The sequence below is a fragment of the Scyliorhinus torazame genome, chromosome 14 (assembly GCF_047496885.1).
Source record: "Scyliorhinus torazame isolate Kashiwa2021f chromosome 14, sScyTor2.1, whole genome shotgun sequence".
In the NCBI taxonomy this organism is placed as follows: Eukaryota; Metazoa; Chordata; class Chondrichthyes; order Carcharhiniformes; family Scyliorhinidae; genus Scyliorhinus; species Scyliorhinus torazame.
The window spans coordinates 43,728,688-43,744,234 of record NC_092720.1 but is presented as its reverse complement, the minus strand read 5'-3'; the positions used below and the strand labels follow the sequence as shown (position 1 = coordinate 43,744,234).

The 15,547-nt window shown below is 39.4% G+C and overlaps 1 protein-coding gene across 26 annotated transcripts in view; it reads right to left on the bottom strand.

The window, feature by feature from the left end:
* LOC140389677 (disks large homolog 1) overlaps nucleotides 1–15,547 on the bottom strand; it is a 486,438-nt gene that overhangs the window by 212,620 nt on the left and 258,271 nt on the right. For 12 of the 26 annotated variants that reach the window (XM_072474027.1, XM_072474028.1, XM_072474030.1 and 9 more), the window contains 2 exons: nucleotides 11,270–11,368; nucleotides 6,327–6,380 (listed from right to left, as the gene is read on the bottom strand). The exons of 4 other annotated variants lie outside the window; for them this stretch is intronic. In XM_072474027.1, the coding sequence (XP_072330128.1) occupies nucleotides 6,327–6,380; nucleotides 11,270–11,368 (153 nt within the window). The remainder of the gene's footprint in view (nucleotides 1–6,326; nucleotides 6,381–11,269; nucleotides 11,369–15,547) is intronic. 10 more of the 26 variants (XM_072474035.1, XM_072474052.1, XM_072474038.1 and 7 more) reach the window with 2 other exon arrangements.

The following is a 15,547-nucleotide window of genomic DNA, read 5'->3' as shown; positions in this document are numbered from 1 at the left end:
TGTTGCCTATCCATAATGACCCTTGGGAAGGTGATGCTATCCAATCACAACAGTTTGAGAACACGTACCAATAGATTCAAAAACAGCTTCTTCCCCACTGTCACCAGACTCCTGAATGGCCCTTTTATGGACTGAACTGATCTTGCTATGCATCTTCTCTACAGTTGTAGCACTGTACTCTGTATGCTGCACCCAATGTCTATGTCTATGTATCTATATTGTGTATTTATCGTATGTTCTATGTTTTCATGTATGGAACTATCTGCCTGAACTGTACGCAGAATACCTTTCACTGTAGGTACACGTGATAATAAATCTTAAACTAATTTAATGTGGGAGGGCATCTGAGCACCTGGTTGCAATTTCACAATTCGAGCTAACTTCTCAATCCAGTTTACAGCAGCTGGGTGGACCTTCATGATGACCACAATGCTACAACCAGTCTGAGAAACTGAAAGAGGCTCATGGTTAAATCTGTGAGCTTATATCTCAGCCAGTTTCCAAGATCATACAACTCTGACAGGTCACTTCCTTAGATGATACCTGTTGTTGTAGGCACCCAAAGAAATTAGTAAAAATAGAGGTAGTATTACAATAATAAATAATATCTGGAACAAGACAGTCATCATTTTAACTCTGTAAAGTATACACAAACACAAGCAGCCACAAACAAACAAGTGTTAGGAATTTGGGAATTAACAAGGATAACAGTGAACTGAGATGAAAACAAAATAACAGACAAGTAACAAGCAAAATTAAATTTGCCCAATAACAAGATTAGCAGGTGTTTAGAGACGTGGAGGTACAAATGGTCATATAAAAAACATTGTTTACCAGAGATCAGTGGGGCTATACAAAACATAACTTCTATAGGGAATAAATTTGAGACGTGTAGACAGCCGAATCCACAGGGTAGGATATCAAAGAAACAAACGGTATAACTTCTAGCACTCTCATTGGGGAAGGAGGCTAGTTCTCCATCCAGTCAGACAGGCCAGTTCCATCTATGACCCAAGACACAGAGACCTGTTCCATCAACATTCAGAACCCATGGTATAATGCAGATATTCGCCTCTAAAAGAGGAGAATTGTCCATCAGAAAGAGAAGAATATGTCCTCAATCAGGAGGAGTCTTTTTCCAGACTTGGTCACCTAAGCGGTATTGTGTGGTAACTATTAGCTGGGTTTGACCTACAGAGTTACTAATATTGGATGTTGCTTGGGAAAAGGGGTGGGTCAGCGAGTTCATGGAATGTGGGTATATTTTGGGAACAAGAGGTAACTTCAGATAACACTGTTTAGTTATTCACATACTTTTTAAAAATAAATTTAGAGTATCCAATTCATTTTTTCCAATTAAGGAGCAATTTAGCGTGGCCAATCCACCTAGCCTGCACATCTTTGGGTTGTGGGGGCGAAACCCACGCAAATACGGGAGAATGTGCAAACTCTACACAGACAGTGACCCAGAGCCGGGATCGAACCTGGGACCTCGGCGCCGTGAGGCAGCAGGGCTAACCCACTGCGCCACCATGCTGCTGCCCTGTTATTCATATACTTAGGTGTCCTAGCTTGTACTAGCCATTTGTCATTTTTTTCTTTTACTTTAATAAATATTCTTTATTAATTGCTTACACAACAACTGGTTCCTCACTGGGTTGTGCATTGCTCCTCACCTTATTCCAAACAAACGTACACCACTAAGAACCAGTGTTTCAAGTTATTCTTGGGCGTTTTGAGACACTCTCACAGGGTTCTTAACACAATGAGACTTTTAGTGCGCAGATCAAGAAAATTATTGAAGAATGAAGTTAAGGGTGGATTAGATTTTTCCCCAAACCATGAAACTATACACGCTATACACAGTAGAGAAACAGGCCATTTGGCCCAGTCATTGCAGGTGTTTATATGCTCCACTCGAGCCTCCTCTAATCTTTCTTCATCAAAATTCATCACTAACACTATTCCATTTTCCCTCACATGCTTGTCCAGTTTCCCTTTAAATTACATTGAAACCATTCGCTTCAACCACGCCCTGTGGTAGCGAGTTCCACATTCTCACCACTCTTTAGGTAAAGAGGTTTCTTATGAATTTCTTTGTGACTATCTTATATTGATGGCTTTGATTTCAACTTATGAAAACCCTGGATAATTTTAGAGGCCTCTGTCAGGTCTTTTTAAAAAAGAGAAGAGACCTAGCCAGTCGATCCTTTCCTGGTATGTTCACTCCTTTCTGTTATCATCCTTGCAATTTCTTGATCCTCTCCAGTGTTAACTGACCAAGATTCAATTCAAGTTTAGCATGACTTCCCTACTTTTCAATTCTATGTCATTAGACAAAGCCCAGTGCTTGGTTTGCTTTTATGGTCTTGCTAACCTGCGGTGCAACTTTTAGTGATTGGTTACTCTGCCTACCTGGTCTTGCACCAGTCCAATTCATCAATTCCAGCATGGGACTTTGCCTCTCATCATGGGAGAACTCAAATCTCAGGGTGGCTTCCATCAGCCAAGCCCGTCATCATTTTTGAAGCCTAATTTCATGCAATCAATTTTAGCCAGAACAGCACATTGGCGATCATTCAATTCTAGCTAACTACATCAAGCCATGTAAAAAAAAAAAAATACACGATCTGTATAATTCATCATCGTTTGTCGAAAAATGGCAGCACAATCGGAGTAACTGTCCTGTTTGATGCTTTGGGTTTCTCCACTGAAGAGATCAGTTTTACTTGTGTTCCCTAATTTGCGGGGTGTGGATCATCTATTAATTTTCTGACACCATTTTGTGCACAAGATGAAAACTTCTGGGGGGAGGGGGGGGGGGGTGCTCCTTCGGAGAGTCAGCGCAGATTTAATGAGCTGAATGGCCTCCTTCTGCAATATAGGGATTCGATGATAAGAGTAGGTCAGAGGCTTGGAATGCTGCAAGTCTCCAAAGCCTTTCTACCATAATTTACAAAGCGTGAGTCAGGGGTCTGATGGAATACTCTTTACCTGCTTGGATGAGTGCAGCTCCAACAACACTCGAGCTCAATGCCATTCAGGACAAAGCAGCTTGCATGATTGGCACCTTATCTACCACTTTAAACATCCACTCCCTACACCACCAATGCAGTGGCAGTAGTGGGTGCCATCTACAAATGATGCAACCTGTGACATTATGTGAACTATTCAGAATACAAAGGGTTAATGTCATATCATAATTAACCACTAGATAGAGCTAGATGCAGAACTATATAAAGCAGTGACTCACAGGATTCTGGGAGGAGGCTGGAGAGGAGCAGTGAGAGAGTGTAGAGTACAGTTATAGACGAGAACTCCCTTCCTAACATCACATTGTGTTCCCACATCACTCGGGTTGCAGTGATTCAAGGCAGCAGCTCGCCATCACATTCCCAAGAACAATTAAGGTCGGGCAATAAATGCTGGCCCAGTCAGCAAACCCATAGCCCTGAAAGAATATTACAAAAGCCAGATACTCTCTGCTTTAAAAAACCGAAGATGTGTCACAGGAATCTGTGTTGGAGCCTTATCAATCACCATATTTATTATGACGTGGGTGATGGAATAGGGCACTAAACATCCAAATTTGCGAGTAACAGAAATAGGTGGCATAGTAAGCAATGTGGATGGAGGCTTAATACCACAGAGATTGTGACATTTTACCATTGGAGGGAGTGCAGCATAGATTTACCAGAATGATAACTGAACTCCAAGGGTCAAATTGCCAGGAGTCATTACACAAACTACGGTTGTATTCCCTGGAATTTAGAAATTATGGGGAAGATATTATGGGGAACAGTTGGGTAGAGAGAAACTATTTCCACTGGTTGGGGAGACTAAGACTGGGAGCATAACATAATTCGAGCTAGGCCTCACAAGTGAAAGGATGGTAGAAGTTTGGCACACTACTGCTGAAGACAATTGATGTGAGGTCAATTGCTAATTTCAAAACCAAGATGGATAGATAATCATTAGTCCAAAGTATTAAGGGATATGAGGCAAAGGCAGGTAAATGGATTTAGGTCACAGATCAACCGTGATCTTATTGAATGGCGGAACAGGTAAATGGGGCGAAACGGTCTACTCTTGTTCTTCATGTTCCTAGCCATCTTGACATCCATTGTTTAAAGGCGCAAAAGCAAAGCAGTAAACATTAAAATTAGTTGAACATTAAACTGCAAGGAAATAAATCACAATTCCCTCATCATAAAATTGATATCTGTCACTGGCATAGAAAAACCGAGAAGTACCTGCAGGTTCAGTCAGCAGTTAGGAAGGCAATTGCAATGTTAGCATTCATGTCGAGAGGGTTAAAATACAAAACCAGCGATGTACTTCTGAGGCTGTATAATGCTCTGGTCAGACCCCATTTGGAGTATTGTGAGCAGCTTTGGGCCCTGTATCTAAGGAAGGATGTGCTGGTCTTGGATAGGGTCCAGGGGAGGCTCACAAGAATAATCCCTGGAATGAAGAGCTTGTTGTATCAGGAACGGTTGAGGACTCTGGGTCTGTACTCATTGGAGTTTAGGATGAGGGAGGATCTTATTGAAACTTACAAGGTACTGCGAGGCCTGGATAGAGTGGACATGGAGAGAATGTTTCCACTAGTAGTAAAAACTAGAAGTAGAGGACACAATCTCAGACTTGAGGGACGATCCTTTAAAACAGAGATGAGGAGGAATTTCTTCAGCCAGAGGATGGTGAATCTGTGGAACTCTTGCCACAGAAGGCTGTGGAGACCAAATCACTGAGTGTGTTGAAGACAAAGATGGATAGGTTCTTGATTAATAAGGGGATCAGGGCTTATGGTGAGAAGACAGGAGAATGGGGATGAGAAAATATCAGTCATGATTGAATGGTGGAGCAAACTCAATGGGCTGAGTGGCCTAATTCTGCTCCTATGTCTTATGGTCTTACCCAAGGAATTTGTGAGAATGAGTGGAAATGGTAGAATGCAAGATACAAATTCTAAAAGGCCTTAGGAAATGGTTGTCATTCAATTGGTGCAGAGATGAACACAAGACAAGGTGCAGTCATTACACAGGATATGACAGCTGATAGTTTTCTTTAAATATATATGTTGCATTTATATAGCACCCATAACAAAGTAAAACACCTCAAAATGCTTAAAACAGGAAGAGAGAGTACGTGTAATGAGGACAGATGTCTTATGTTGAATGTAATGATGGTTGGAAAATGGAAAAACTGCAGACACTACAATAGTACAGCTTTACTGCCACTATTGCAAGTTAACATTGAAAAACATTTGACAGCAAGAGCAGCTGTCAATTGATAATTTAAATTGAGATGTTCAAATGACCGGCCCATAAAAATGAAATTCTACATGCTTTAAACAAGATACTCAAATGTTTTATTTTTATGAAGACATTGAAGGCAGCATAATGTACAAGGGCAAGTAATAAAAATGGCAGTAGCAGAATGATAACTGAGATTACCAAGAATAAAATTATTCGATATAGAATATAGAAATTATTAGCTGTGTCATTTAGCATGTTTTTACACAGAATTGTAAGAAAATTAGAAAAGGCCACAAAAATGTTCTTTATGTTTAGGCATGCAAAGAAATCTTAAGTTTTCATGGAATGTGTTGAGGGTAGGGCTCCCGAGACACGTTAAAAATTAGGTTCACTGAAGAAATATTTGGCCGCAGATATTCTGATTATAAACCAGGTAACCGGAAAAATTAAAACTGCTGGAATATTTCCTGAAAGTAACCTGCTTAGCAACTGCAGCAGGTTCCAAGGAATCTACCACTCAAGGAGGTGATCACTTAAATTTGTCACAGCTTCTATAGGAAAGCACATTTTTTAAAAAAAGCACTCGTTCACAAGTGGCGAGTCTTACTTTGTAAGAAGCATATTTTTTCTGAATGTTTAATGTAATAAACAAGCAGACTTGGAGCAATCTAATGTGACAGTTTATCTGTAAGAGGATATTGTGATTGGAGAGCCAGATACAACTTATCAACTTGAGAAGCACAAATACAATGAAGCCATTTCCCATCTGCACTTTAAATCAACAATGTATTGAAATTAAATGCCAAAGCCATAGACTGCCAGCTGACAAAGTCGCTGCTTTGCAATCAAATTTCACAAATTGTAAACTTTAACTGAAAATGTGGACCAGGGCATGGATTTTGATGTTTTGCCCAAGAGTTTTCTTCCTCATGGAAATGGCAATGCAGAAATAATGAGTTTGTATCTGGAAAACATCCACTGGCCTTTCTGCTGCTTTAGGCCTCTTCATTTTTCAACTGCATTAAAAAAAATATTTTCACACGAGAATGAAAATTGAAAACTTACATAAGGCTGAGATTCCAAACTATCTGCATTCACCACAACTGGGGGTGGATTAGCCTTTAAAGAAAAGATGAAGAAGGTACAGTTGAACAATGTTAGAAATGCAGATAACCTTCCATTCCAATTTATAACGCAAAAAATTCAATATTGCAAAATTCAATATTACATCAGTTTTAACTATTCCCTCCCACTCAAAACCGGTCAAGATAAATGTGAATTGCAAACCAGCCTGCCATTCCTGGCTGGGAAATGGTTTAAACAGTGCATCAGTTAATACAAACTTTGCATGAATCTCTAGCTTTTTTCTGTGTAAATCGGAACTCAGTTCCATATTCTATTCAAAATTGAAGTAACACTTTGGTGTAGTATTACACAGTCCCTTTTTAGGTTATGGGCTTTAAAATACAAATTTCAACACAACTAGGCCTTTTAGTCCAACCATTCCTTGACGGGATTCACTGTGAGCAAATCACACTTATCTACTCTTGTTCCCATATCCTTTCAGCCTCTACTCCTTCACCCAACGTATCTAATTTACCCTTGAATAGTCAACAGTTTCTGCTTCACCTGGATGGTGAATTCGATAGGCCAACATGTCCTATCCTCGTCCTGTCATACATTTAATCTATGGATCCGCATTCTTGACACCTCAAAAACTGGAACCAATCTGCTTCCATCAACTCTGCCCCATACTTTCATGATTCTAAAAATATTTGTATTGCCCCAAAATCTGTATTGTTCCAACAAAATATTCCTAACTAAAGTACGTCCTCATACAAGCAGAATCTTTGTGAATGTGCCCTACACTCTCTAAAGTCTTCTGACAAATATGGACTCCCATGCTATATAGTGCTTAGCTCAAGGTTTTTTATTTTTACACATTCATGATTACCTCTTCGCTTTTGTACCTTATAAAAAAAGATCTAAAATTTTATTTGCCAAAAGATAAACAGCCTTATCGAGCAAGATGCTGCATTGAATACTGTGAACATGTCCTCCCAAGTCCCTCACTCTCTCTCAACAAAAAGTATCAATTAGGCTCATGTGCTAACAAAAATGAAGTCTCACTTCAGTTTCTGACTTTGAATTCTGCCAGTTTAATCTCTTCACCCATGTTAATATTCATTTGCAATTTCCTTTGGTTTTCTTAAAAAAACATATTTTGGCAATATCCGCTAATCTTGACACCATTCCCTCTAGGTCTTTGGCCAAATCACTGATATTCACAGTGAACAGAATTTTCCGCTATACTGAAACCGGAGGGATACTAGTTAGTACCCACTTCCAATCACTCTGCTAAACTGCCTTTTCTAAATGTTTTCCCCCTTCAAACCCCATTTTAAAATCCAGTCTGCCATCCTCTTTCTAATTCCTTACCCCTTAATCTTGTCCAGTAATCACCAAAGTGTATTTTGTCAAAAGATTTCCTAATGCCCAGGTACACTACATCCAAATACATTTCTCCCTATAACCATTATCTCCTCAGTAAGTTCAAAGAGGTTGGTCAAGGATGCAGATTTCTTTTGGATTCTGTGCCAGCTTCTTCTATTTTTATTTTGAACTACACACGTCAAGATGATTAAAATAAAATGTCTGCAGCTGACATTAATCGAACTGGATTTGAGCAGAATCTGTCAAGGGGAGCATTGAATGAATGTGAAATGCTTCCTTAGAGGGACGGATACAGGAATGAGAAGAGGGCAAGTAAACTTCAAACAACTGTTTGGAATTGTGCAGACATCACAAAAGGCTAGGGAATAAATTACCTTTCGATCCCTCAATTTGAGGATATTCTGCCTTATGCACAGAGTGGGTGGACCCAGAATAACCACAAAAACTCCTTGGAGTGACACATACTAGTTGAAAAATTCAACATAAATAATTCACCCTTGGAGCCTTTTGAAGATATAAAGAATGTATTTCATTTATCTGTTCATTCATATTGGGAAATGGGAATTTTTGAGCATTAATAATTCAGTTAAAGCTTCTTTGTTCCACCAATCTGGGCCAAATATAATTAATATTTATAACCAATGCATTTACTCATTAGAATCATGCAAAAAAACTACTGCAGTAATGTTCCTCCTCCACATATCTGGAGATAAAAATGGACAAAACTGTTTGATCAGTTTAAATATGCGGAGAGTTCATTTGAAGGTGGTATTTTTAGAAATCAAATTCTGCAAAAAGTTTTTAAATCAATACTTTCGAACCAGATAAAAACAAATAACTAAATGCTGTAATTCAGCATTGTGTCGCTCCAACTAGTGAAGTCAATCCTTCAATTGCTGAGAGTTTAGTCAAGTTAGCTTTTGAGTTCCATTATGCACTCAAATGGATACAGTGCTCTTTGCATGGACAGGAAAGCAGTCAAGGATCAACAGGATTAAAATGGAAATAACCAAGCTTGATTTACGATCACCTACATGAGAAATTACATCGTTAACAAAAAAAAAGGGGAGTAAGGGGTTGAAACATTTCAATGCTTTTTCTAGGGGTGGTCTCTTGGTGTTCAAGAAAATTAACATGTTAAAGTTTTGGGCTTAACTGCAAAGAAAATGCAATAAATCTACCCTCATTAATAGTGTTATGCACTTGCTTTAGTATGCATGGTGCCACCAATAACCATGTAATTTGAATCATGGCTATCTAAGCTCATGGGCCACATTGGTCCGTTACATGGGGCCTTGGTAGCCCAATTTAAATATTTGTTCCAATTAATTTGCATTTATGTGAGGTCTCGGTGGCTAATAGATCTTGCTGTTTGGGTATATATTCTATCCAATGAGATGACAGGGTGAGAAACAACCCTTTCCAAACTTGCAGGGCCTATGCAATTCAACAGGGAAAGCCAGCAAATGCAAAACACAGGTAGTGCTATTAGACAGATAGCCAGGGCATGGGAGTTGCTTTGGATTCCGGGGGAGTTACAGCACCCATAATTTAAATCATTTATATTGGGACAAGTTTGAGTATGTTTGGGGGGGGGGGGGGGGGGCGGAGAAGAGACATGCCATGGAAATACTGGGATGTTGCTTGCATACATCCACTTTTTCCTTGGATGGTGATGTCTAGCATGAGAGGACATAGCTTTAAATTGAGGGGAGATAGATATAAGACAGATGTCAGAGGTAGGTTCTTTACCTACCATGGATTGACGTTTGGCTGTCAGGCAGAAGGCAGAGAGTTGGGATAAAAGGTTCTTTTTCGGAATGGCAACCGGTGACGAGCGGTGTCCCGCAGGGTTCAGTGTTGGGGCCACAGCTGTTCTCTTTGTATATTAACGATCTAGATGACGGGACTGGGGGCATTCTGGCTAAGTTTGCCGATGATACAAAGATAGGTGGAGGGGCAAGTAGTATGGAGGTGGGGAGGCTGCAGAAAGATTTAGACAGTTTAGGAGAGTGGTCCAAGAAATGGCTGATGAAATTCAACGTGGGCAAGTGCGAGGTCTTGCACTTTGGAAAAATTTTGTGAGCAATTTTGGGCCCCACACCTCAGGAAGGACATACTGGCACTGGAGCGGGTCCAGCGGAGATTTACACGGATGATCCCAGGAATGGTAGGCCTAACATACGATGAACGTCTGAGGATCCTGGGATTATATTCATTGGAGTTTAGGAGGTTGAGGGGAGATCTAATAGAAACTTACAAGATAATGAATGGCTTAGATAGGGTGGATGTAGGGAAGTTGTTTCCATTAGCAGGGGAGACTAGGACCCGGGGGCACAGCCTTAGAATAAAAGGGAGTCACTTTAGAACAGAGATGAGGAGAAATTTCTTCAGCCAGAGAGTGGTGGGCCTGTGGAATTCATTGCCACAGAGGGCGGTGGAGGCCGGGACGTTGAGTGTCTTTAAGACAGAAGTTGATAAATTCTTGATTTCTTGAGGAATTAAGGGCTATGGAGAGAGAGCGGGTAAATGGAGTTGAAATCAGCCATGATTGAATGGTGGAGTGGACTCGATGGGCCGAATGGCCTTACTTCCGCTCCTATGTCTTATGGTCTTTACTCAGAGTAGTAAGGGCATGGAATGCCCTGCCTGCAACAGTAGTGGACTCGCCAACACTAAGGGCATTCAAATGGTCATTGGATAGACATGTGGACGATAAGGGATAGTGTAGATGGGCTTTAGAGTGGTTTCACAGGTCGACGCAACATCGAGGGCCGAAGGGCCTGTACTGCGCTGTAATGTTCTACTTGCTAAAATTTTATATCACAGCATGGGTATGTGACTTTTTTTTTGATTGGACTCCCAACCAATTTGCTTAAGAATTTAAAACTGTTGTTCACATCTTTATCTTCTCTATATTTGGTGACTTTGATTTGATTTGTACAAACATTTCTGCTTTGCCATCACACAGATTTAACTTGCATATAGAGTTCAATCGATTTTCAAATATAACCAAATTTTGCTTGTTGCTGTGATCAAACTAGTTTTTCTCTAAAACTTTGCCTCTCATCACATTTCTGATGATGGGCAGCCAGAACCAAAGAGCAAAGTAGATTTTCAACTGAAATAGTCCTAAATTCAGGATGGCTCGCACGTTGAACGAGATTGTGAATATTTTCAGTTTAACCATTGGAGCAAAAGGGTCAGATAACTTGCAACACACTGGAGCAAAAGTGAATTTTATAGTTGCAGATTAATGCAAAAATACTGTTTGACACATATCTGCTTCAGTAGAAGGGCTACTTGGACTCTATATTAACTCTGTTACTCCACAGATGCTGTCAAAGTTTATCCAGCATTTTGCTGTTTTTATTTCAGATTTTCAGCATCCACAGTATTTTGCTTTTATATATCCCCTTGGTTTAATTTGCTCACCATAGGAGTCCAGTGATCCTCAAAATAACATTAATCAGGATTAAACAATGCACAAAATAAATTTGAATGTACAGCAGCAAAATCAAAACATTCAAAAGAAAAAGAAATAGGAACAAAACCTGTTGACTGTCAGACGAGAAGACACTGGCATCAGCAGGGACTGGCATAACAGGGATCACAGGGATTACAGGAGTAGAGGGAGGAGTAGCCTCTATCTGCTAAACAATAGCAAGGGATCAAATTTCAAGACACAACAGCAGAGCAAAACATTTAAGCAAATCTAACTGAACATAATAAGCATATATCAAAATCTTACAGCATAATGGCAAACTCAATAAAAACGAGAGAACAATCAGGAAGGTCTTGCCTTTTTGAGGGATGAGAAAAAATTAAATGCCAACCAAAATCAAATTGATGAACGGAGTTAAAATGGTCAGCCCCTCCTGCACAGTTCAAATATGTACTACCTCTCCCTTAAGAAAATCATAGCTTTCCCCATAACTGCATACATATGCAACATTTTGCACAAAGGCAGCAATGTTCCTGAAATAATGAAATATAGATCCATACTCCAAAGTATGGTCCAAAGCATGAGATCTTATTCTCTCATGGCAGTCAAGTGGGCAAGTATAAAACATTCTTTATACTGGACATAACCAATTTAAACTAATCATGTTTCAAATATAATTAAAATCGAACCATCTTAAAGTTGTTGGACAGTAAACTATAGTAATAATTTTCTCTCTGATGCATCTTCGATTTCAATGATTAAATAATTAGTTTAAATTAGGTTAGTGATTATGTTGACATGTTAAACACATGAAATGTCAATGGACCAATATCACTGTAAAATATAACATTCCTTATAAATATCTATGCTTTTACAAGAAACAAAAAATTTCAAGTTATCTATGTAAACTCCAAACTGGGTGTAGAACATTGAGACCAGGCGTGATAGTTAATCTCAGCATTAATATCCACAAATATGTTTTATTCATGCAGTATTGGCGCTCTTAAACCGGATGAGGCCAGTGCTTCTATAATTAAGCAATGCCTTCAACAGAAAAGCAACAAAAATTCTCCCATCTGGTCCTACTGTTTACTCGGTGGTAATTTTTCAATTAACTTTAGATTCAGGAAACACATGCCACCATTTGCTCCTTATGGTGTTTCAGATTTGAGTACAGGAGCGTCTTGCTGCAATTATACAGGGCCTTGGTGAGACCACACCTGGAATATTGTGTGCAGTTTTGGTCTCCTTATTGGAAGATGTTCTTGCTTTGGAGGGAGCGCAGCAAAGGTTTACCAGACTGATGCCTGGGATGGCGGGACTGATGTATGAGGAGAGATTGAATAGGTTAGGATTGTATTTCATGGAATTCAGAAGAATGAGAGGGGAACTCATAGAAACCTATAAAATTCTAACAGGATTAGATAGGGTAGATGCAGATGGTGGGTGTCCCCAGAACCAGGGGTCACAGTCTGACGACACAGGGTAGGCAGAGATGAGGAGAAATCTCTTCATCCAGAGTGGTGAAGCCTGTGGAATTTGTTACCACAGGAACTCGTTGAAGTCAAAACATTATGTTTTCAAGAAGCAGTTTGATATAGCACTTGGGGGGGGGGGGGGGGGGGGGGGGGGGGGGGAGATTAGACCCAGAGTTGGATGATCAGCCATGAATGTTATGAATGGTGGAACAGGCTCGAAGGGCTGAATGGCCTCCTCCGCTCCTATTTTCTATGTTTCTAGTCATCTCACTAGTCCTCAAACTCAACATTTTTGGTACGTAATACAGGTACTGTGGAGACAAGGAGACAAGGAGGGAACGCAAGGACAACAAAGTGGGAAGAAAGGTCAACAGAAAATGGCCATGGACTGTGAATCAGTCAGGCATTTGATTTAAAAATGCATCAACTTGATTAGTCTTAAAAACAGATATACTAATCCACAAAGAGTTTTAGGACCAGCATACATTGTCACAGCAATTTGATTTCAATCAGTAATTTAGTTTGATGTGTGGTGGGTTCAACAACACATCATTACTCAAATGAGGAGTTTGAATAGATTGACTGCAATTATCTCAATACGTGTAGACTGGATAAATGATCATTTTAAAATATTTACTCCCACATAAAATATCCAATGCAATCAACTGGGGCTATCTTTTCCTCGTATAAAAGCAGCGGTTAAATCGCTTTGAGCATGCAAGCATGATGCATTTATATACTGCCTTATCGAGCCTTTCAGGAGAATTCCAAAACACTTTGCATACATTGAATCACTTCAAAATGCAATAACTAATACTTGGGCAAATATGACAGCCATTTTGCATTCAGCACAACACGCGAGGGAAGAATGTTGGCCAGGATACCAAGAGACCTTACTCCACTGAATAGTGAAATGGTGCCCAATTAAATAAATCAACTATACTTTACATACCTAAACCTGGAAAGAGCATGAATCTACAACCTGGTAAAGATTAGTGGACTAAATGAGGCAATCTGAAATATTGCGAGATCTTCTTTGGATTTTGTTACTGTAAAACGTTTTTTTTTTTACATTTATGCAACATTCCAGTTGTGCATAACATGCTGTTCCTTTAGCTGAAAGTAACTTGTCTTAGACTTGAGCTATAGTTTTATCCAAAAGCCCTATTATAATCTGATTTGATTAGGTTCATTGAATTTAAGAGATATTTTTCCAGCAGAGACACAGCCGGAGAACAATACAAAGCAAAAATGAGCAGATGGCCAAAATACCTGGAGGTGACTCAAGTTGTCTTGGGATAAAAGCATCAACCAGGAATTTCTCTCAACATGTTGAACTAATTAGAATTTTTTAAATATAAAGCATTGTAAATAAAACAAGTAGATGAAACTGGAAGTATTACATAACATTGCTGAACGTGTGTTTGGGATGGAGTAAGCATAAAACCTTGAGACACTCAACCAGCAAACTCCAACATTTGCCTCAATCCATTTACTCGGAAGCAGTTAAAGGACGAGTGGTTTCAGACAGTGAAGTTCCCAAACAACAGAAAAGTTGTATTTCATACCAAATAATTTCACCAAATTAACTTTGGTAATGTTGAAGAACTCATTGCATTGAAGACATCGGACATATAGCTACCATACCTACGACTAATGTAAGCTTTTTATGTCAACTGTACATGAAGAACATTCCATTGCTCATATGGTATTACAAGATAGACAGTACAAACATGCCCCCTTTATAAAGTTTAAAATGACTAGTCCCTTGAGAGTCGTTTTTCTTTTTGAAATGATGTGTTTTCTGGGGAGTCATGGGTGAGGGCCATTAGGGAATGTGGCGCTACGCAACATTATTGTCCACAGTGCCTGGTCATAGAGTTGCCAAAAGAAAGGCAACACGGTCTAGTTCCACTGACCTAAATGTATGAAAGCCAATAGGCAACAATGACAAAAATGAAAGTTTTTTTAAGTTATTAAAACAAATCTGTAGACTTCGCTTACATCAAAATCCAACCTAAGTAACTGCTTCATTTGGTAAATACAAACAAAATATTAAAACATTTTGTCACTCAATATAGTCTCGAGTTACTTTAATAAAATAAATAAATAATCTTTATTGTCACAAGTAGGTTTACATTAACACTGCAATGAAGTTACTGTGAAAAGCCCAGAGTCTGGCAAGAAATGTGAAGCCAGGTATTGGAATCTTTGATAGTGAACACAATTAAACATCACTTCACTAACAAAAAAATAAAGACTCCTCCTCCCTTCCTTTCGCTTCCCACCAACCCAAGAAATAGAAAGCACACACAAAATGTGAATGCAGGAAGTTTGAAATTACAGAAATTCTGGGGAAAGAAATGCCAGAAGAAACATTATAAAATGCCATGAGAGCTCAGGTCTGGAAGCACCCCTGGAGAGAGAAGTAGAGTCCAATAGAAATTTTCTTCAGAACTCAAAGACTCCAAAGAGGAATCATATTGGACTCAAAACGTTAACTGTTTCTCTCTCCACAGATGCAGCAAGAGTAACTGAGTTTTCCCAGCAATTTCTGCTTTTATTTCGGAAAGTACAAACATCCCTTTCACATGACAGGGGAATTATGCCTGCCCTTGGAAGGAGGAGTCAATCAAGGAGCAACATTAGACTGGTCAGCAATGGGTTAATGAATAATAAAACAGTGAAGTGAGATGGGTAAAATTTAGTTAAACTTTTTTTGCAATATTGATTCTATCACAGTTTATGTCCAAAACACTGGATCTGAAACCATGCCAGCCAACGGCGAATGGGAACGCCAGGATCAAATGCTGCTCCAACAATAGGAAATGACTCTGCTGAGCTTGGTAATCCTAAAACATACCATTTTCACGGTCTAATCAAATCCACTATCTAAACATCCGATGCGA